General features: G+C 38.6%; 1 protein-coding gene across 1 annotated transcript; it reads right to left on the bottom strand.

Annotated features, from left to right (window-relative positions):
• Positions 1-7579: 7579 nt before the first annotated feature.
• Positions 7580-22819, bottom strand: LOC139725411 (uncharacterized). The gene is made up of 6 exons (XM_071636487.1): positions 22688-22819; positions 15217-15340; positions 11409-12668; positions 10617-10788; positions 9490-9567; positions 7580-8872 (listed from the first exon to the last, which is right to left on the bottom strand). The coding sequence occupies exons 1-6, from the start codon at positions 22745-22747 to the stop codon at positions 8782-8784; spliced, it is 1785 nt and encodes a 594-aa protein (XP_071492588.1). The 5' UTR covers positions 22748-22819; the 3' UTR covers positions 7580-8781.
• Positions 22820-23073: the final 254 nt, after the last annotated feature.

Genomic DNA, 23073 nt, shown 5'->3' with positions numbered 1-23073 from the left:
CTTTAGCTTTGGTACATATATATTTAATAATCTTGTGTATATTTTTCTAAGATTTATAATATCTGTTTTATGTTAAGTGCTGTCTGGGGCAAATTATTTGTATAGGGCCCCATTTTTCTCTCTCTTCTTTCTTTCTATAAAACAACAACAAAACTTTAGCTTGAGAATTCAAATCCTGCCCTATGCGCTCATCCATAAATGAGATGGTAACTCCACGAAGTTCTTCTTGATCCAAGTACATCAATTTATATCTTGCAATGAACCTGATGCCTGTTTCATAAAGACTTATGATTGATCTTGCATTCGATTTATTTTGCCTAACTCAGCAAATCGAGTGTAAGATTAACCATGATTGTAAGTCTGTTTCATAAAGATACTTACGTTTGATTTGAGGTGGAGATTATAGCAGACCGAGCGTAACGTTTTTTAATTCACATCAATCGTTAGATCAGTTTTACGATCAATCTTTATGAAACAGGCCTAGTAATAATACTATTGAGACGCCAAAGGTAAAACGACCTTATCAGATCAACATTCTTCCCGACGCTCCGAGTAACTGCTTACTCGACTCAAAACAGTTCGAATATTAAAGGACGTTCGTTAAAAATAGGGGAAAATAAATCGAACTCAGAGTAATGTGTTATGTGGTTACGGTTACAACCATAATACCAAGATAGGTTCGTGAAGTACAGGGTTTAAGACGTGCATGATGTAAACTTGCTGGGGCCCTTCTGCTTCTGCCAAACGAGTTAGCATAACGTAGAGGGCAGTGTCGTGACCTTATTTTAGTGAGAATGGGTCAGCTGAGACAGGTGTGTTATTCATCCTCTGGGTGCTGTGAGTGCTGATTGGCATCAGGGATTGGCATGCGCAGAAAACTACATTGCAACATACACATTGTCTAAAATCCCTGGCACAGAAAAGGTTAATCAAAAGGCCATACCCTTTGCCCTTTAAAGCATTAAATTGAAGTGTGATTGCATTCATGACGTGTGGTCGGATAAGACCCTTTATTCATCACATGTAACATTTCCTCAAATATGTATTAAATTCACATTTATACTGTCTTCCTGATCCAAAGTAAACATGACAATTTTGTTTTGTATCGATTTGTGTACTTGTCACATTTGTTGGTTGTTTCTTTAGATGAGTTCTTGAGACCTTTCCATACAATTCCATTTTCTACCCAGCAATGAACGCAGTCATACAGTCAAAATTAATTCACATTATACATAAATTATATATATATATATATATATATATATATATATATATATATACATGAAGAGTTTGTTCGCAAAAACCGATAAGTCCGTTTTTGAAGATTTTGAAGTACGGTCTCTGTCATAGAGTACAAAATAATACCTTTTAAATGATATATTGGTCACTACATATAAATGTACATTTTTGAAGTTATGGTCAAAAGAAGCAAACATCTTCTTATAATTCTCTTTATTTTTCTTGACTTTTAATTGCAAATATCTCCATTTGGCAAATATGGACTTATCGGGTTTTGCGAACAAACTCTTTATATATATATATTGTCATGAATATGCATTTGTATGAGGTGGGTGTGGCCTGTTCGGCCCGTGAAAAAAAAAAAAAAAAAAGGAAGATGGCTCAATTTCGAGCGAGGCTGGGACCATGCCGTCCGAGGAATTTAGAGGGAGGAATAAAGTTTTCATGAGTTTAAGTTTTGGAGTGATGGTGATTTGATTCCGTGTCACGAACTTCCCTCATTCCGTAATACACTGTAATAATAATATAATCATTATATATATATACATTGCATATTCATGCATATATTCATACAGTATACACACATACATACATACATACTCACACGTATAAAATATATTTGAAGAGTTTGAATACAAAGCAGATATATGCCATATCAAAAGTTTTTAAAGATCATCAAAGATTTAAAAATATATATTATCAATGATACTGCAACCATTTCAAAAAAAGAAAGATTTTTCAAGACATCATTAAAATTACCACATATGATTTTTTTTTCTAAATTCATTTACCAGCGGCTTCAATCTCTGATATTTCAAGTCAACAAAAATGGATATAATTGTTTATGTATTCAAACTCTTCGTTATTATACACAGACTTTAAATTTTCACAGAGTACCTAGGACCAAGTAGCAATCATTGTCATTTTGCTCCTCCCCCAAGTACACCACACCAACATAACTGAAACACCAACAAATCTTTGGAGTGTGTAATTTGATGTCTATATATTTATTTTGATATCCAGCATGGTAATTGCACAAAAGGAAAAAAAAAGTAAAGCTAAGTTCAAGAACTATTTGAATGCCACTTTAAGCTAGAATGAATGCTTCTGCATACTTGAGTCATGAGTTATCATACCAAAGTAAAATTACTGTAAGCCAAAGCATATGATCACACAATGATGTAAATGTAGGACATCCCTCTAGAGTAGTGACATCGTAGCCATCCATTGCCATGGAAACTAGCTGATTCGAAAAAACCGCCACTGCCCGAATACCTGTGAGCACAACGGTTGCTGGCAATGTTCATACCTGGTTCCATTCTCATTTCAACTTTAATGCAATGAGCAAAGATCTTGTTTGGGACCAGCACTGACCTATAACTACAAAAGACTATGACATCATCATTTTGGTATTTAATACTTGCTTCATTACACACATTTGTGCATCTTATATTTCATTGAAAGTACAACAAAGCTCAGACAGTAACTAAGTGATAAAATCATACACACTTTTTGTCCTTTTTGTCATGATTGTCATTATAAATCACAAATAGAATTTATCCTTTACACATCAGGGCTGCTGTACTACAGCCAATTAAAAGAAAATCACACAAACATGCATTCTCTAATTGATTGCAATTAAATAAATTGGATATTATTAAATATTATGGCAAAGAAACAATTGAAGCTCACAATGAAACAGCTAAAATCCATCTTGGTCCAAATGCAATCATAGTGTTTTCTGAGATTACAGAGGATTCTCTTGCCTTTACCTCTTACCATAATAGGAAGATTATTGTAAGCTAAACTTTGAATAAAACAAAAATATGGCACTTCAAAATATGACAATTGGCCACAGAAGTGATGTTCAATAAAATTGACAAATGCTCCAATTCATCAGCCTATGTCTTGTTTTGTACAACATATACCTTCCATTTAGCATCATCATCGGATTAAAAATCTTAACAGTTTGAGCGAATTCTTGGACATATTGAATTGTTGAGTGCTCAAATTGGTTATCCATCTCAAAATATCACCTTCAATCTATTTCAGTTTGAACTACAGATGAAGTGTATTTTAGTGCGAAAAAATACAACATTCCCTTCAAAAACCAGCAACACACATACATATTAGACAGTGTACCATAATCAGAATAATACTAATGCTTTGATTAGCAAAATTCAACTTTTGACCCTTGACAATGAGGACATATAGGCATTTGTCAATCCATACCTATCAGTCTTTAACTCAACCAGGAATGGAAAGGGATGAAGAGAGAATCTATACTACCTTTGGCAAGTTGGAACAGGTTCAGCTTTACTGCACTGGAATTGTCTTGGGCATTTCCCTGTATGTATAACAAAAAGCTTTTCATACATTGTGGCAGTAAATTGAATGATACCAAAGTCTTGGGAAAAAACTAAAACAAAACAACAATAGCACTTTAAAACTTGAAACTGAGGAAAGGCAAGACAGACAAAACTAAAGATTAAACAAACACAGACATTTTGTTATCATACTGTTTGCCCCATTCAACAGAGACATATATCTTTGAACTTCAAAATTGTACTTATCAACATAAAACTGCCAAGTCCTACAAAACGGAAAAAGAAAATTATATTCAATCAAATATCAATCTATCTAATTACATACATCTATCCACAAATAACTTTATACCTATTTTCTGATATAAAACCAATAAACTTCAAACTGACACACAAGCAAATCAGGGACAAAGCTTGACCAAAAGATCGGTCTGTATCTTGTCGTTGGGGATATGTTCCACGGAAACTACGCCTGGCTTAACACAATCTCCTCGAGGGCAGCCATACAAGCCTCCGGACAGACAGATTTTTATGTCTGGGAGAAAGCATGCATCTACACTGTACATGTAGATAGACTACATATCATACTTTTATCACAATTGGGCAGTCATATTTATTAGCAGGGGCATTAATGGTTATGTTGAGTTCAAGCACTCAAAAGTGAACTGAATTGGTCCAATCTAATGTGTATGGTACCATACCAGTGGTGGATCCAGAGGGGGACGTACTAGGCACATATCCCCTCTTCATTTTTTGTTAAAACAAAAGGAATTAAAAGAAAAAATGGGGAGGGGGGCAGGTGCGCCCCCCTTTCATTTTGTAAAGGATCCTCCCCTTCACGGAATTCCTGGATCCGCCCCTGCATACCATATTAGATTGGGAGTGTTTGAACGCTCTGTGCAGATAACGTACGTCTTTAGTTATTTTTGGACTCAAGTCAGAGGGGTCACACGTTTTGTAGCAACAGAGTCGTACAGCTGGCATGTTTACCTTACATGCAGGTGTCCCTGGCTATCAAAAGAGAAAATCAAATCTTACTATATACAGTGTATTATGACATAGTGTCTGCTTTGCTCATGTCTCATGACATCCTCTGGTAGGCTTATGGTATTGGTAGTGGTCCTTTTTAGGCTCAGTAAGGTGGGACACTTTAGGAGCACTTGAGCATTCCACTGGCGTGGGTATGGGACGGTACGGTACATTTTAGAAGAGCGCTCGAACGCAGCCTATCTAGTAATGCTTACATGTCTGAACAAAAATACCCACAGCTTTGACATGGAATCAAAGTATAGTGGTGACAAGAGGTGGTATCAATAATACGTCTCAAGAATCAAAACCTGCAAAAAGTATACAGCAAAATAGTGAAGCATAAGTGACAGGTTTCTGTAGAATTCATAAATATAAACTTTATAATATGTTAAGTTAAATTAAGTATTTCCTACATGTATACAAATATTCTTTCCATTCAATCCAGGTTAATTTTCCACAATACTTTTTTTTTTTAATAATAAAAAATGAATAATTGACTCTGATTAGCCTTAAAATAAAATGCATTCCAGTTAGCTCTTGTCATCTCTAATATGGGAATAAAGTGTAATATGAATCTATACATTCATGAGAAAATCAAAAATCATTGATCCATTCTTTTCTTCCTTCTATGCAAGACATATGAGAACTTCACACAAGCACATACATATACACTATGTCTTAATCCAGATTTTGGTGTATTTCTAACACCAAGGCCCCATTTCATAAGAGATGATACGTTAGCAAATCTTGCTTTAATGGCAACTTTCCGAAGCAACAACCAATCAGGGAGCTGGATTCCTGAGGTTACCATGACAACTGCCATTCTATCAAGAATTGCTATCATACACTCTTTTTTTTAATGAAATGGGGCCCAGAACAACATGCATCCATATTCAACATAGCTTTGAATTGACCATAACGATCCCTACACATTAAAAATGACATAGGAATCCACAACTTGCCAGAGTGACCACCTATTACAAGTAGCCATCTGGTCTAGAGGGTCACTTCACACCCCAGACCTCTGTTCAAAATCATCAAGAGCGCCACTGTTTGTCCAGCAATGGTCAATCAAGTTTGACCTACAACAGCGGCAGACTCCAGCCAGTGTATTTACTGTAGCAACATGTCTTTCTGCATGACACAATGAATTTCACATGGTGACCCAGACACAGCTAAACCATATATTCACTAAGGAAAGGAAAAATTAAAATGGGTATACATTTCTATATACCTCATAAGTGAGATTTGTATCACTGATTGGTCAAAAGTATATCACGTGACAAGGTGTAGTCCCGTCTATCTTGCCTTAGGGTTTTCATGTAAGTGATAGAAATGCAAAACCCTCGTGATAGAAAGGCAAAACCCTCGTGATAGAAAGGCAAAACCCTCGTGATAGAATTCGTAAACCCTCCGCGACTTTTGTACACATAATTAAGTACACAAGACTTCGCGCGCGGTGTCCGCAAAACCCCTCCACCCAAAGACGTTCACTACGCGCATCGTATAAACACATGCAAAATCATCACACAGCAGGCATGTTTCAACTTGGCATGGTGATCGAGCGCGTACTCTGTGATTTGAAGTGAGCTGGATCAAAGATCGTACACTTTGCAATCAGGATATCTTAGGATCCCGAAGCAGAGACAAATCTCAGCATGTTGGAAATATCAAATTAAAACACGAGTGACGGGAAACTGGATGTATACTGTAATCTACTGCCACGATTTTATGCAGGAGCTCGCCTAGCCTGACCAGACCGCTGTAGCGCTTCGCGACAGCGGCTGCGTGTAGTTAGAGCTCGCCGAAGGCCGTGTGAGTGAGTACAATGTACCGTACGTACTGGGTAGTCTACGAAATGCACGAAAACCATGCAAGCAAGCGCAGGCTGTGGCCTGATTTTAGGGCTAACGTTTAGGTCTAATTTACAACTACTTCATATTTGTCTAGCCCTAAATCTTGGTTAAGTCTTAAACGATGAGGTATATAAAACAAATATCAACTGCTCTGTATTCGGATGGTTGAGGAAATTATCACTCCCTCGGTGCTTTTCATACCGACCCTTCCATCACCCCTCGACTAACGCCTCGGGGTGATAGAAGGGTCGGTATGAAAAGCACCTCGGGAATGATAATTTCCACCATCATCCTCATGAGCAGTCAATATTTGTATACTATCTACTGAAATGACATTCACGCAAAATATTTGTGAATCTGTTCATTTTCTTTTCTGATGTGTATGATAGAAATGCAATTTAATCTAGTTGATCAGTCAACAACAACAAACAAAAGTTTGCCTTTTCTCGCTGGATATTCTAACGTTCAAACTTTGCACTCTTCAAGAGGCAATCTATTTCATATTTCCTTAAGATATTGCAATTGCTGCAGGCCCCTTTGGGCTACACTCTTCTAAACTGGGTCATTTGGGCCCTGTTCTATGAGCCCCTAAGGGGGCACCACCACCATTTGTACAAATTAGTTCTCGTAACTGATGATCCCTGCCACGTTTCGTTGAAATTCGGCCACCGGTTTTCACGAAGATGATGAGAATCTTAAAAATCAAGAAACTGTGCTAATTTTGCACATTTGGGCCCTCCCAAAAAAGGGCCCCCCTCGGGACAATACCATCATTTGTACAAAGATGAAGATGAAGATGAAAAGTGAACAAGATGACGAATGATGCATAATGGGTACCTGTCAACCCTGAGACTTGATAAATCTGAACAAAGAAATATTATTAAAAAATCTGAACTTTCATAAATTTCATATACTTTACTATACAGTATTACAGTTGATGTAAATTCTTCTCATTCATCCAGTCGAAGTACAAGATCAAAGATTAGTTGAATCAAGAAACTGGAAATAAACTCATCGGGAGCTTCATTCGCCCAAAAAGCCAATTGATAATTGGCGAAACGTCGCAACAGTGAGTTTATTTCCAGTTTCTTGATTCAACTAATCTTTGATCCAGTATTACAGTTATTTCCAAAAAAAAAAAAAAAAAAATCAGAACACACTGAAATTAATATGTTTTCTTTCAGTGAAAAATCTGAATATTCAGATTAAAACTGAACAGTTGGCAGGTATGATATTGGATGCTGGATGGTGAGCAATTATAATAACTGACTCAGGTGAGCTACAAACAAGCCAATGCAGTTTGAAAAAATAGAATTATGCACTAAAAGGGAAATTTCATCTAAATTGGTTTCATCAAAAAGAAAAGTCAAACAGAGCAGAGACAGTTTCATAAGAAACTTAAAAAAAAAAAAACAAACACATATAGTGATTGAACATTTAGGCCTGTTAGTACATTAACATACAAATGTTTATGGCTGCACTTGCCTTTCACATTATTTCAGGTCTCCATCATAAAGGAAAGAGTAAAAACTTCATATCAATAAACTTCAAAAGCTCATATCATCAGCAGTTCATTTACAATGTGTGTACCATCAACATACCCAAAACCTTACACATTTTTATCAACAACTACAGGTGACTCGGGATACCCCTAACTCAGAGAAAACAAATAAGTAAACTCTTTTTTTTGTTGTTGTACAACAACACTTGTGCAGATTTCACCCAATTCGATATGTGCCAACTGACACATGGTAAATGTATTTGATGTCGGCAATGATACAGTATAATAAAAGGTTTACTTCATTCCCTTGAATGTTTTCTCCGTAACACAGTGTGACAACTCTAGGCAATAGTCTATCTTTGACATCAACGAAAAACAAAATAATGGAATGGCAAGCTACTGTATTTCAAAATAACACAGAAATTAATTATCGCACCCTTCCACAGAACAAAATGATGAATACCATTTTGCTTTGATACTTTGCAGAGGTGTGGTATACTTTGAAAGGTGTACATTTGTATAGTGCAGTATTAAAGGCATAACATTCATACATACTTGTACATGGCTAAAAGTAAAGAAAAAAAGAGAGGCATGAAAACAAAACCAGCTGTCCCCCATGGAAAAAAAAAACAAAAAAACAAAACAAAAACAAAGATGATATACCACAGTGTACGATAAATAACCAATGTTATGCAATACCCTATAAATACAATATAGATTTAGGATTGTTGCTGTGTGTACAGAATCTACACCCACAACAATCCTGAGTATGTAGTAGCACCTGTCAATGAGTCCATCAATCAATCAATTAATCAATACTAGGCAGCCGGTATCACCTCTTCTTCTTCTTCATGCTCTTCCGCTTCAGTTCTTCCTTCTCTCTGCGTATGTCTTCCAAGTCCTCCAGCATGCCGAGACGAGTGCTGCATGGAGACAAGGAATCAAGGAGGAAAGTGTGACATTACTCAAGTTTGGTTGAAAAATCAGCATCCTTTGTCGACGAATATTTTTTTTGAAGTTCTAATGAAAAATATCTCATATTCAGGTCTAGGGCAATTATCCCCTGGTCAATAACCCCAGACCCTTCCCCTGAGACTAACCCTTATCCTAATCCTGAACCTAATCCTAACCCTAAACCTAACCCTAATCTTTCCTCTAACCTCATCCCTAACCATAATGTAGCCGGGGGTGGGTGGGTGGGAGGGAGGGGAGGACACTGTAAAATGAGGAATGTTCGCCGGCATTTTAATTTCACAAATTTCGGGAGAGGCAACATTTGCAAAATTAAAATGCACGTGAAAGTTCTCGCCTACACAATATTGCATTGGATGCCAGTAGCAAGTCGTGAAAATAATTTAAACAAAATTCCTCTATCCAAAAATCCCAAGTGATAATGATAACCTGACTTTACAGGAACATTCAGTGTCTTTCGCTAAGTCAAGTTTTTAATAAAAATACTGGAGCTGATTTTTTGGTCATTTCAACTTAAATATTGAACAAGCATCTTCTCTAAGACAGACGTCAGATATTCTCGTCTTACCTTCTTGCCTCTTCCTTCTGTACATCCCTGTAACTTGCATCCATATTGCGAAGAGCGTATTCACTCTCATAGCCGTATCTGTTCAAAACACAAACATAACAAGAAGATGCATAAAATAGGTATGAAAATCATTCCGATAAAACCAAAATTCTGTAACATTAGGCTCTAACAGAATAGCATGAGTGCTATCTTGTGTCTTGAGACAAATAAAGATAATGACGGTGAAAAAACAAAGAAGACAATCACTTAGATGGCAATAGGAGTACAGTGCAGCTGATGATGATCAAAACCATCATCAACACCATCATCATCACCAACATCATTATCACCATCACCATCATCATCATCATCATCATTATCACCATCATCATCATCACCATAACCATCATCATCACACTAGAATCATGAGCATGGTGTTCTTGGTAAGTGTTCTGAAAATCTTCGCCAGAAAGTAGTATCCAAGCAACAGTGAGAATTACTATCACCTTCCCACCCCATTATTCACTTATACCCATTTCCAATTGTCACCTCCCTCATAACCCCACTTCATACTTACCCACCCCCTCACTTCCCCATCCCCACTTCCCGCCCGTTTCCTGGGGCAGATCCAGGAATTCCGTAAAGGGGGGGGGGGGGGGGGGGGGGGGGCAAACAGTAATTCTGGTGCTACTTCTGGGTTTCATCTCATTTTTTCTTATTTCTTTTGTTTTAACAACAAATAACGAGGGGGTGCGCACCCCCGTGCGCCCCCCTATGGATCCGCCACTGGTTTCTCACCACCCCATCCCTACGACCCACATCTCCACTCCCACTTTTCACATCCCTGTCCTCATTTCTGACTCCCCATCCTCATCTTTTCTCACATCACTTTCCCTTCTCACTCCCCATACCACTTCCTTACCCCATCCCTCCTTCTACCTTCTCTGTCCCCACATTCCACCCCTTCTTCTACCTTCTCTGTCTCCACTTCCCACCCCTCTTTCTACCTTCCCTGTTCCCACTCCTGCTTCTCTCCTCCCCATCCCCACTCATTTCCCCATCCCAACTTATTACTTCCTCTCCTCCACTTCTCACTCTCCACACCCCCTCCCCATCCCTCCACCCTTCCCCATTTCTCGATGACTTACTTAGACTTGTCGTATCCAAAGATCTCCTTGATGTAGCTGGAGACATTGCTGCACTCCATCTCATCCATTGGGCTGTCGTCGATGAATCCGTCGCCGTCGTCGTAGTCGCTCTCCTCGCTGTCGCTGCTGAGAAGGCGTCCTCGCTTGAGCTTCATGTTCGGAGGTCTGGGTGCTGTGAGAATGAAAGGGTACACCTTCGTCAGAAACATGATCACTAAATTAAGCGTTTGATTGCAGAGTGCAAATTAAGTGTCATTTTTAAACATTTCAAAGTAAATCAAAGATCAATAGAGCAACGAAAAACATTTCTGATGAAAGCTCACTTGTTGCTTAACCCATTGAGGATGAGTCCCGGGTATACTCGGGCAAGTGTCTATGGGAAATTTGTGTTGTAGCAAAATTAAACCATCCTCAACAGGTTCAAATAAGGAATATTCTTTAAGAAAAGATAAAGATGATGTGCCAATCTATCCGGGCAATCCAATGTATTCATGCTTCCGTGTCTTACATCTCCTATAGACCACAAGATCATTGGCGCACAGCAGATTTGTGTAGAGGATTACTACAGAGTGTATCTCAGGCCTGAAAAAAATATAAAAACATACTTCTTATGACAAATAGAATGAGCCACTTTTCAAGTCACCATTTATTATAAGTTATCAAAATGATTCTTATTAATAAAGCTGCAAAATATGTGCCTATTGTTAAATTTTCTATTTGAAATTACCAAAGACTGATGATAATTTTACGTTGTAATCAAAATGGCTGAGTCCACAAGAAGTCTCTTCATACCTGGTCTTTTTCTCACAATATGTGCGCTCTGCGGGGGACCCATTTGTGAAGACCTGGCTCTCTCTTTGTCATGATCCTGTGGTCTTGGTCTAGGCCTCTCACTTGGTCCACTAACTGGTCTAGCAGCTGGTCTATTCATTGGTCTATTCTGGGACTTGTCCATGGGTTTACTCTGGGATCTATCACCTGGTCTTATCACTGGTCTGTCCCCGGATCTAGCTGGCTGTTTGACACTGGGTTTGTCTGGTCTATGTGTTGGCTGGCCCTGTGTTCTACCACTACTGGATGCAACCATTCTCCCATTCTCGGGGAAGAAACCACCACTCTTCAGTTTTCCATCACTCCCATGTGCACTGGTGCGTGGCATACTGCCCTTCTTCATCTCTGCACGCTGATCGGAGACTTTCCCTGCACTGCGATTTGGCATTCTGCTTTTTTCACCCTGCTTCATAGAGGACTTATCTTTGGTTACCTGGGGAGAGGGGCTTTTACCTTTGCTACTTCTTTGCACTGAATGTCCCTCTTGCACTTTCCGTCTGTCATCGGGCCTCACATTCCTGTAATCTTTGGGGTGGGGTGAGGAAACAGGTTTGTTGTGCCCTCTTTCTTGAGTGTGCGACTTGGGAACAGAATGTTTTGCAACTTGAGTTCTATCTTTGATATCGTTTCTGATATTGGGCCTCCCATGTCTGTTATCTTTTAACCTCGCATGGTTTTTGCTAGCGTGAATTCTGTCATTGTGCATTCTATCTTTCGACTTCCGGTGATCGTCATAATCATCATCCTCATCATAGTCATCCTCATCAGACTCCTCTTCGTCTTCCTCCTTCTCTGCTGCAGACTTCCTGTCATCCATCTTTGGCACGATGCCCTTCTTCTGTTGCTCTGCAAACTTTAGGAGTTCCTCGTAGCTCATGGGTTTCTTGGGGGCAGGCGCCGCTTTCTTACCGGGCTTCGGCTTGGCTGGCTTCCGCTCCTCCTCCCTTCTCTCTTTATTCCTGACCTTCTCTGCCTGCTTCTCCACTTTATGCATGAAGGCTTTGTGGACCTTCTCATGGTCTCTGTCCTTGTATCGTCCCCTTCCGTCTTTTGATTCTGACGACTCCTTTGGTTCTGTCTTCTCCTTCGGGCGTTGTTCAGCAGCTTTTGATCTCTGGGCGGGAGACTTGGCCGACTTGGAGGTTGATCTAATCTTCTTTTGCCTCTCAGCCTCCTCCAGTCTCTTCAAGGCTTCTTTCCTCTTACGCTCTTCTTCTACCTCTGAAAGACAGAAAAGAAAACAAGAAGAAGAAGAAAAAAAAAGATCAGTTGATATTTACTGTAGAAGTAGACAAATTTGCAGGGCTACAATATAGACTGCACCATCACCAACTGTCACAGCACTTCCCATTCCAGTTAAGCATGGAAAGAACTGCATCGTGGAGTATCTCATCAAGGTTCAGGGTTAAATTTGATTCTGTGTATTTTATGCAACATGAAGGTAGTGCAAAAATTAAAGTGCACAAATTTTCTGTTTGGTATACAGATAGATATATATTTCATGTGTTCATAAATGTATTTGAAGGAAGGTATATTGAAGGGCTATAACTGCTGTGTTGTTTGTACAAGTATTGTAGTTTGCTTTATAGAATGGAATTTATAGGTTTCTCCATTTTCACTAATACTGTCGTAGTATGAGTAGATTTAATCGTGTAATGCCGACTAATTCCCTTCTACCGATGCATGTGAGTTGTTTGAAGTGCCTGTTGATATTTAAGTATAGCCAATTATGCATCACGACCGAGCAGTGACAGAAATTTTGAGAATTTTGTTTCTCCTCAACATCCTTCATGATGTGCATATTATAACGGCATTTGTTTAAAATTCAATATACATGTAACCAGCAAGCCTTCAACTTGTCTTTTTGACAGAAAATATTTGCTCCCTATTTGAATTTTATCCTACTACAAATTTACAGTTGATATGTGACTTATAGATCAATATAGATTTAACTAGAAATGTCGCTACGGCAACTGGTGTATTCATGCCTCCGCCATACAATGTAATGCATGGTTCTCCTAATAGGTCTATAGTACAATGTGTGATGACAGTTACACACAATTGGCAAAATACTAAAATGACAGGTTTGCCACAAATGTGCTGAATGTTCACTTTCCTAGAACTAGGTTCAATTGGATGAATGATTAAAACGTCAGAGTGCAGGTACAATTTGGGGGAACTGATGATTTTTACTTGACTTTTGACCCTTTTATAAGTTTATGCGTTTAGTAATTTTTAAGGTATTGAGAAAAAGTATAATTTCAGTATCAAATGGTAAAATAGTATTATCTAAACCTGGCCTTTGACCTCTGACCGCACAGTTCCAAAGAGAATCACTGTTAGGTAGAACATGCATTTAATATAAGTTTCGTGATAATACCTTGAGTTACTTTTGACATATGGAGGAAGAAGTGCAATTTAGCACTTTCACTTGACCTTTGACCTTTTGGCAAGAAACTTCCCAAAGAATATGTATTGGGTTATACATGCATACATCAAGTTAAAAAAATCCTTCAGGCATTGCATAAATATAAGGAAAGTAGTGATATTTTGAGGAGTTGACCTTGACCTTTGACCCCCTGACCTTTGACCCATGGCCCCCAACTTCCCCAGATAATCACTGCCCATCGGTAATGCATATACTAAGTTCCATGAAGAAATCTTGAACCATTTGCGAGATATGGAGAAAAACATGAAATTTCAACCTTTTTTTCACAAAATTACCTGTGACCTTTGACCTTTGACCCCGTGACCCTAAAATCCAAACAAAGTATCATCCCCCCAGGATATACCCTCATACCAAGTTTGATGCAAAATCACCTCACGGTTCTTGAGATATCGACAAAAACAAAACGGGATGAACGTACGGACGGACGACCCGAAAACATAATGCCTCCGGCCACTTCATTGGCGGAGGCATAAAAATGCAAATTACTTGTATGAACATGGTATCACATTTGAATACTTATGAACAAATACAAATTATTCATATTATTTAGTACAGTGCAGCAAAACAGCATAAAGGAGCCCTTGTCATGCAGTAGAAAAACTGTACAATTTATGAATATAAATACAATGTAATTTCGGCCCTTAACAAATGATTTCATGATCTTTATCATTAGAGATCATACATAAAATAAATGCACACTGTACAGAACTGCCAACTTAAACTACTCAGACGCCAGACCTAGCCAAAATCTCTCCCAGGTACCACTCCCCAGCTACCCCTCCCCCACTCACCCCCTATCCCAGCCACTCCCTCCTCTAGCCACTCCTCCCACATCCCCTTCCCCAGCCATTCCCTCTCTCACTCACCCCTCTCCTAGACAACCTTCCCCCACTCAATCCCTTCCCCACTCACCCCCCCTCCCCCAGCTACAGTATCGCTTGAAAGAAAGTGGACACCCAATTGTTCCCCTCCCCAAATCACCCTCTCTCCCACCCCCTCCCAAAACCCATCCCAGCCACCCCCATTCTTCCCCTACCCCAGCCATCCCCTTCCTGACTCATCCTCCACCCAAGCCAACCCATCCCCCACTCATCACCCCCTACTCTCTCCCCCAATCACTCTCTCTCCCACCCCCCCCCCCCCCAAAAAAAAAAAAAAACATCTCAGGTGCTTTGACCCACCCCATATCCCAGCCACCCCCAATCCTCTGTACCCTAGCCAACCCCTCCCCACTCCTCCCCTACTCCCTCCCCCAATCACCCTCTCTCCCCCCCCCCCTCCCTCCCCCCACCCATCTCAAGAGCCCTGATCCACACCCACCTCGTTGCTGCTTCTCCCTCTCCTTCTGTTCCACTCTAGCACGGATGGCATTGGGGTCCACTTGGGGGCGGGGCTCCTTCTTGGCAGGGGGAACCTTGGTAGTGTATCGCTTCGTCACAGTCAGCTGTCAAGTAGAAATCAGATAATACAGACATACAAGCCTGTTGTTGGCATCCATCTGTCTCATGAGACAATGGTATATGGTCAGTTTCACGGTAAAGGGTGTAACTTTCAATTTTTAGCCTTTTGGCCCACCCTGAACACATAGATTTACAGATCTCAAAGATTTTTTCCCATGTGAGTCACCTTACGAGTAGCCACCTTGGGTAGCATAATCAGGTCCAGGTATTGATGCGTTTTGTTTTGACAGTCACATATGTACCCTAAAAATGACTATTTTGTTGCATTGAAATTTATATAACATTTTTGAAATGTTAATAATTTTCTACAGCAACTGCAGAGATCTAATTTTTTATGTTAAAAGCATAGTTGTATGGTCAATTGAAATGACCAAATTAGTTTGGTTTGCATCTGGCCCTTTATTTTAGAATGCTATGACTTCAAATTTGAGGTTTCGGAGGCTTCATTTTCCGTTAACAATTGTTTACAAACTTTGATGGACAGTAATGATCAGTGGGTGTGTTTTGGTTACTTTCTTTTATGCTGAAAATAGTAAGGTACATCTAAACTTTAGACTTACATCAAAGTTTACTTGATTCTAGGGCTATTTGAAATTTTGTGATAATTTGATTCCATCAAGTGAAATTTCCGTTAGCAGTTTTGAAGCCTCCGAAACAAAGTGTTTAGTCAAATAATATGAATATAGATAAGAGAAGAGACCCAACCTATATGTCAAAATGTAGGATATGGGGCCCTAACCTAATAGACCAAAAATAGTTAAGATCCGCCAAACTCTCTGGAAATAGGAGACAATACAAATTTTCCGTTAACACGTGAAGCCTCCGAGACGCATTGAAGCCTCCGAAACAGCAAAAACATCTAATTTGACATTTCTGATAAATTCTTTGAGTGTCTGCCCCAAATTATGCCATGAAATCATCAACAGACATGGACAGACAACAAAAATGATAAAAACATTATGATACTGCAATAATTTTTTGAGCCAATACACTTTATAGAGAAAAAGTGGTTTCGGAGGCTTCAAACGGATGTTAACACTGCTTTTTTGTGATTTTCTCTGGACAAAATCAAATTAGATTTATTGTTCACCCACCCAATGATTGCTTATGACATATCTAAAGATATTTAATCACATCCAGTTTTCTGGCTGCTTTGTTTACTCACCAATATAGATTTACTATACGATTTACCTATTTTTCTTAAACAGTGCAGACGTGTCACACATAACTCACCTTTTCATTCAGCAATAAAATATGAGCAGATGAGGATGTTGCCCTACAAATATGTTTAAACAGTGTATATCAACCAAAAAAGACACAATTTATCCATCACTTTCTACATAACATACATGATTTTCATAAAAACATAAGGCATACCAAATTAATTTTCCAGATGTTTCGGAGGCTTCATTTTATGTTAACAGCATGTAAATGGAATGTTTTGATTACAATTGTGTAATTCTAAGTCTATCAAATAACTGTTTGGACTGAATGAGACGTAATGACTCCTCAAGCAAGGTGTAGATAGTTGTTTAAATGTAGGAAAAGCATTTATTTTGTAGGTTTCCTTTTGAACCAATGGAACAGGCTAGATATTGTGAGAATGAAAGTGACTTCCAGCTTGCGTGCATGCCCACATCATGCAACAGTAGTGCAACAAAGCAAGTAGTTGTGGATACATCAATGTTCTTAAGTTGGATAACTCATTTTTACTCTTGAGAGAAGTTGAAGTGTTGTGACCATATTTGTATCACTCTTTTGACTGGTTACACTTTGATGATGAAGACCAAACAATTACTTGATTATTTAGTGTTAAATACACTTTTTTTTAAAGAACTGAACACTATTCCTGTCCTGAAGATTCAAGGACTTTAATAGATGGTTATTAAAGAGGGAAGCATACACTTAACTAAGAAATATATTACTTTTGAATTTAAGGTTCTATCTTTTATGCATGATCAAGAGCAAATGGTGGAAAATATTTTTTGGATTTTTACACTTTCGACTCACTATCATCTGAGTGTAATAGTTTCGAAACACAATCTTTTACATGTCCATTTATAACCCATTGACAAATCAATTCCATTGTTACTCACATGGCATTTGTTTTTGCCATACTAAAAGCTTGACTTTTTAGCTTTCCATTTCTTAACAAGTTCTTTGGCTTTCATTTCCAATACTTATTTGGAGGAAAGTAATTAATCAATAAATTTGTGAGTGGATTTGAAAATAGCTAACGTCTTGCAGATTATCATTTCTGTGGTGTGACTTGGATCACAGGGTACTGTTTTGGAATTTTGACATTTGATTCCTTCATTCAGACAGGTTTTCATGTCAGTCTGTATGTCAGATCTAATGCATGCTAGGTGCAACACAATCTTGATACTATACCCTATTTTCCATACTTTATCATGCTGGCATGGACCACTTGACTATTTTTGATTAAACAAACTGTAACTTGTGTTACGAAACATCTCTTTGCATACACATGTGAGACTCTATGACATGTTTGCGGATGTAGTTCTCAGTGCAGTAAATGGACAGTAATGGTTGGGATAGGATTGTTTATAAATGACATATAGACCTGTACTTATAAATAGCCTGTTGTCATGGGGTACATGTACATGTAGTTTACATGGGTTGGTGACTGGAGAAGTTATGTTCATGAAGAACAATATTGAAATGACTGAAATCTTTATAATCTGTTTAGTGCTGGCTTTTCTGGAAAAAGTTACAAGCCCCTAACTATTTTGAAATTCAAAGGGTTAAAACTGTAGTCTGTGGGTTTATATACTATTTAAAACAAACTTGTGGGTTTCTAACAAACTTAGATATTTAAACACATTTGCTGCTTTTTAATTTTTTGCTAAAAAGGTTGTCATTTTTAGAAACAGTAAAAGTTCTGTTAGCACTTTCTCAATGTGTACCTTCAAAAACAGGCCTCCTAGCTGTCACAGGAGTTACACAAATTGGAATTTTATAAAATAACTATAAAAAAAGAAGCCTTTGAAGAATTAGTAAATTAAAAATTAAATTATACGAAACAGGGGTGACTTGTATACCACATCAAAAGAAAGTAAAATTCTAACTATCATATATTATAGGGAACTATACATTTGGTCAACATTTTTTTTTTAATTCAAATTCATACACAGTCATGGGTAGGGTACATGTATGTACATTTATCTTTTCAACAGGCGATTCAAAAAGATGAATGGGATCTTGACCATTTCAATTTCTATTTAGCTCCATGATAATATCACCAATATATTGATTATTCCAACTCCATTTTGATGATGACAGTTTGATGATGACCCTTACATGGAATGGCTGATCGGTGTTTAAGATTGCTGTTCTATGACCATGATCACTGCATTTGATAGCTATAGTAGGGGATATCAGGCATGGTCTATGTGCAAAAGAATGTTTATAAGCCTTTTTTCCCCTTTCTATATTTTACAATGCTATGTTGTAATCTAACCGTCATGCCATCACATAGTCTATTTTCTATCCCTTTCTCATCAACAGTTGAAATTGATTTCACATAAAAACAATTATGATGGGTGGTTTATGTCAATATACATCCCACAAACTGCACTTATAAAGCAAGCAAGCATAATCTTTGCATTAAGTCTAGCTACAGTTCTAACTCATTGAAAGTAATTCTTACTGCATTATGATGAAAAGTTTGACAAATGCATACAGCTGTACGTGTGTAGCCTAATCATGTTCTGCATTGCCAACGTCATGCATATGCAAATACAGTTATGTATACAACTGAGCATAAAGATTTAGAATATTTTTCTTTGTCTCTTAATATATATGTTGGAAAGCCTTTTTTCTGCATACAAATAAATACTATTTCACATGTTACAACATTGTTAGTTGTGTATTTGGAAACAATCAGCTGCATTAATGTACTTCACATCACCTTAAAATGGACCATTTTTGCATGTTAACAGTTATGATGAAGCCTCCGAAACATGCATTGCTGCTAACTTTAAGCCGCAAAAAAAAAAAAAAAAAAATGTTCCTAATCAGTGTACTTTTATTGCTACTGTTGCAGTTCCCTTTAGAATCATATTGCCTCATGTAATGTCATAAATTTGAACTTAGCATTGCTCAAAGTGTACACAGTTTGTTATTCACTTTTGTGGAAGCCAATTTCCTTATAATAATAAGTATGAAGGGTAAACATTATGCACTGCCATAAAATGTACATCTGTATACTGTTATTCACATTTTATTGATGCCCTGTCGTTATTCTAGCATGTAGTGATAGTTGCTTACTGTAGTTTTATTATTTTAAGTGAATACAAGACTAGAACTTTGTGTTAGCAGTTTTGAAGCCTCCGAAACACACTAGTTTGTTAACTGAAGCCTCCGAAACTCACAAGTCTGAAAATTTCAACTTTGTCAAAAATAATCGAATTTCTTTGGGATTTTGGTTGATAAATGTTTGTTACCAACAGATAATTTAGGGCTATGTTTAGAGTGGCTCTTGCTTCTAGAACATTCTTTTAACTTAAAAATAGTTTGTCAGGTACCATTTTTACCTTGGAATTTGAAGTTTACATCCAAATAATTGCAAGAGCGAATATCTGATGGGGGAAAAGTGTTTTGATATTTCAAATACATGTTCACAGCAAATGAAAAGTTGCATTACATCCACCATTTATCTTCATTTGGTTGCTGTGGGTGACCAAAACATTCTTGTTGTTTTTACCTAAATTTATCTAAAATTCCATAATAGTCACTTCATTTTTCATATTTAGCCAAAGAATTAAGCTCTGGAATGACAAAATATTGAAAATATAGACATTCCTATATAAAATAAAGGCAAAGATAAAAATGGAAACACAACTTTAATTTTTGACCCTTGCCACATCAAAGTTACACCCTTTACTGTGAAACTGACCATATACCTTGCATATGACACTCAATTTATTTCTTGCTGGAGCATTTCCTACTATGGCTGAAAAGGCCAATTCTTGAATGGCAGTCTCTGCTACACTTGCTGCAAATAAAAGAGGTTGGATGTGGGGATGTTATGGGCATAGCTGCTGACCTCTGTTTGCGAGCTTTCCTGGATTCCAGTGTCTTTGCATTTCTCTGTGTTTCCCCATGTATGATACCATCACGTACGACAAGTCTCCAACTTGTACGATCTGCAGCAATGGTTTCCCAACTCTCCACTTTCAAACCATTTGCTTTCATGTCACGCTTAATGTACAAGCCTAATGACTGTTAATTATTATTACACAGAACACATGGCAAAACAGCTTGTGGGTTTTATGATTTTTGTGGCAAGAGTGTGTTAGGGCTAGCACACTCTTGGCACAAAGATGATAGGCTCCGACAAACAAGGGACTGATCACTCCTTAGAAGCCTGGCTGCAGGATGAACGTGGCAGGTCTCATTCAACATGTATTCTGCATTAAAAAAAACCCAAACAAACAAACAAACAAACAAACAAAAAACAAAACAAAAAAATTGAGCAACAGGAAAAAAAAAACCACACAGCTGCACAGTAATCAATATGAAAGTAGAATGCATACTGTTGCAGTCCTGGATAACTAAAAACAGAACTGTTTGTCAAAAGAATGTTTGTAAAACATGATGAAGAACTGATGCAAGGTGAAATCGTGGACAAGAATAATGAACAACTACATGTACCACTGGTGATAATACTCTGTGACTCAGTCACAGTCACACACTTGGCAGTCCTGTATCATTATTCATTATAACTCATCTACCTGCGTGTGGTCCATGTACTCGTGAGTCCTAGGACTAGGACTAGTGTTAGTCTTTATTGTGCCATCAAAGACAAAGTATGAGAATGCCAATGGATCGACTGGACCGCGGTCTACATGGCGTAAAAAAAAAACCAAGAACAACAACCCTCCAAAAAAACAACAACAACAAAACAACAAAACCCACTAGTAACAGTAACAACACATACAGTGTGTACATGTAGGGAGTTACATTTGTAGACTCTAAATCTACAAAAAACTTTGCTGATCCAGGGGTTGTGAGGACATGCATTGTTAGTGTTATGACCTGAAACGCAGCCCTGTCTGTCTGACTCCCACTGTCCCAGCGTTGTTTTGTATCATTATCTGACATGAATCACACTTTCTTCGTCAATTCCGCCGTCCGCTAAACTTTGGGCGCTTTTTCTGGAATCCCGCGACGAGACGTCACATCACATCACGCATCCCCATTAGCACATACAGACAGCGCACAAGCTGTGAGATTTTCAGAGCGACCTTGCGCACGCACCGAAGGATACTGCATCCCCCAGTGCGTGCGCAAGTTCGCTCTGAAAATCTCTCAGCTTGCGCACTGTCTGGATGTGCTGGATGCGCGATATGATGTGACATCGCACCGCGGGATGATTCCAGGAAAGCGCCAAAACTGGCAAAAATTAGCGGACGGCGCGGAATTGACGAAGGAAGTGAACTCATCATACCTACAAAGTGATTAGTTTGCTTACAAACTGGAGTACCCACCTACTCTATCAGTGTGGAATAGTAATTTGGAATATATGTACAAGATCAGGTTAGTACTGATTTCATTTTTCTCGTTACGAATTTGTGTGAAAAGATGTCAGACTTCAGCTTCACGAGGCTGATTCGCACGCGGAGATGTGCGAGCCGCAGAAAAAAGCACCGAAAATATTTAGACAGATCAGGCCGCTAGGTGCGGCAGTCTGGCATTGTGCGACAACGTTGGCGCCCATGTTTTGATGGGCGCTCTGCATCGGTTGATTAAAACACGATTTTTGAAGAAAAATACAGACAGGATTTTTTCTTCTTTTCATCATGGATAGTGGACATGTGTGTGTAACAAAAAATCACTGTGCAACGTTGCGACAATTTATACATCAGGTGTGAGATGAAAAAGAAGTGAATAGGGGTCCTCATGAGGACTTCCCCCCGGGGTCCTCATGAGGCGGGGCAGTCCTCTTACGGGGGAGCAGTCCTCAGTCATGAGCGGGTTTCCCGGACTGGCTAGGCTAGCCGCTTGGGGTAGCCCGACCAGACGCTATTGTTAGTAATAGTACGCTGTGTGAATCTGTCGCTACTTACACACAGCGACTGGGCTGTGTAACTGTTATAGATCTAGTTAGGCTTGGGGTGGCGAAAGGTGGTAGGCTACTGCCTGGTGGTGCATGGTGGGTGGTGGTAGTGGTAGACACCCTCGATCATACAATTCAAAATTCACAAACGTGGAAATCAACATATGGGACTGTTATGTTACTCGTGTCAGCATCAAATTTAAATCATCCTGTACACCTTTTCACTTAGTATCGTATTCTTTCAACGAACCTTCTTTTCTGCCACTTTCTGGTTCTTGGCAGCAAGTTGAAGAATATTCTGGAAGTCCATTTTCCGTGCCTCCTTTTGTAGACTTGGTCACTTGAGAACGTAACAGAAGATCATTCTGCCCACTCTCAGAACATTCCGGATCTAAAAATAATTACAAAATGCCATTGAGCGTCACATACACACTACGCACGCACACATAACACATACATGTACGCACGATGCTAAAGTGTGTGTACCAATTTTGTGTGTCGTGGAAGAATCGTCCGTCTTCGGGAAATTCCGGATTTGTTGTCTTTCCCACTCACCACAGCATGAAAAACAAATATTATTCCGTAGATTTATTCCAATTCATCGCACTAAAGATACAATCGATGTTTTCCTTAAAT

Source organism: Diadema antillarum, unplaced genomic scaffold (genome assembly GCF_040938485.1).
Source record: "Diadema antillarum isolate AM-2024a unplaced genomic scaffold, OU_Dant_1.0 seq00000040_RagTag, whole genome shotgun sequence".
Lineage (NCBI taxonomy): Eukaryota > Metazoa > Echinodermata > Echinoidea > Diadematoida > Diadematidae > Diadema > Diadema antillarum.
Note: the sequence above shows the minus strand (reverse complement) of the source record. Positions and strands in the feature narration are given on the sequence as shown.

Excerpts from the sequence above, each read along its gene's own strand:
- LOC139725411 (XM_071636487.1), bottom strand. The coding sequence starts at position 22,747 with ATGGACTTCCAGAATATTCTTCAACTTGCTGCCAAGAACCAGAAAGTG. Across the intron at positions 15,341-22,687 it reads AGAAAGTGGCAGAAAAGAAG|CTGACTGTGACGAAGCGATA; the intron begins GTTCGTTGAAAG and ends TCTACTTGACAG. Across the intron at positions 10,789-11,408 it reads TATTGTGAGAAAAAGACCAG|CACCCAGACCTCCGAACATG; the intron begins GTATGAAGAGAC and ends TCATTCTCACAG.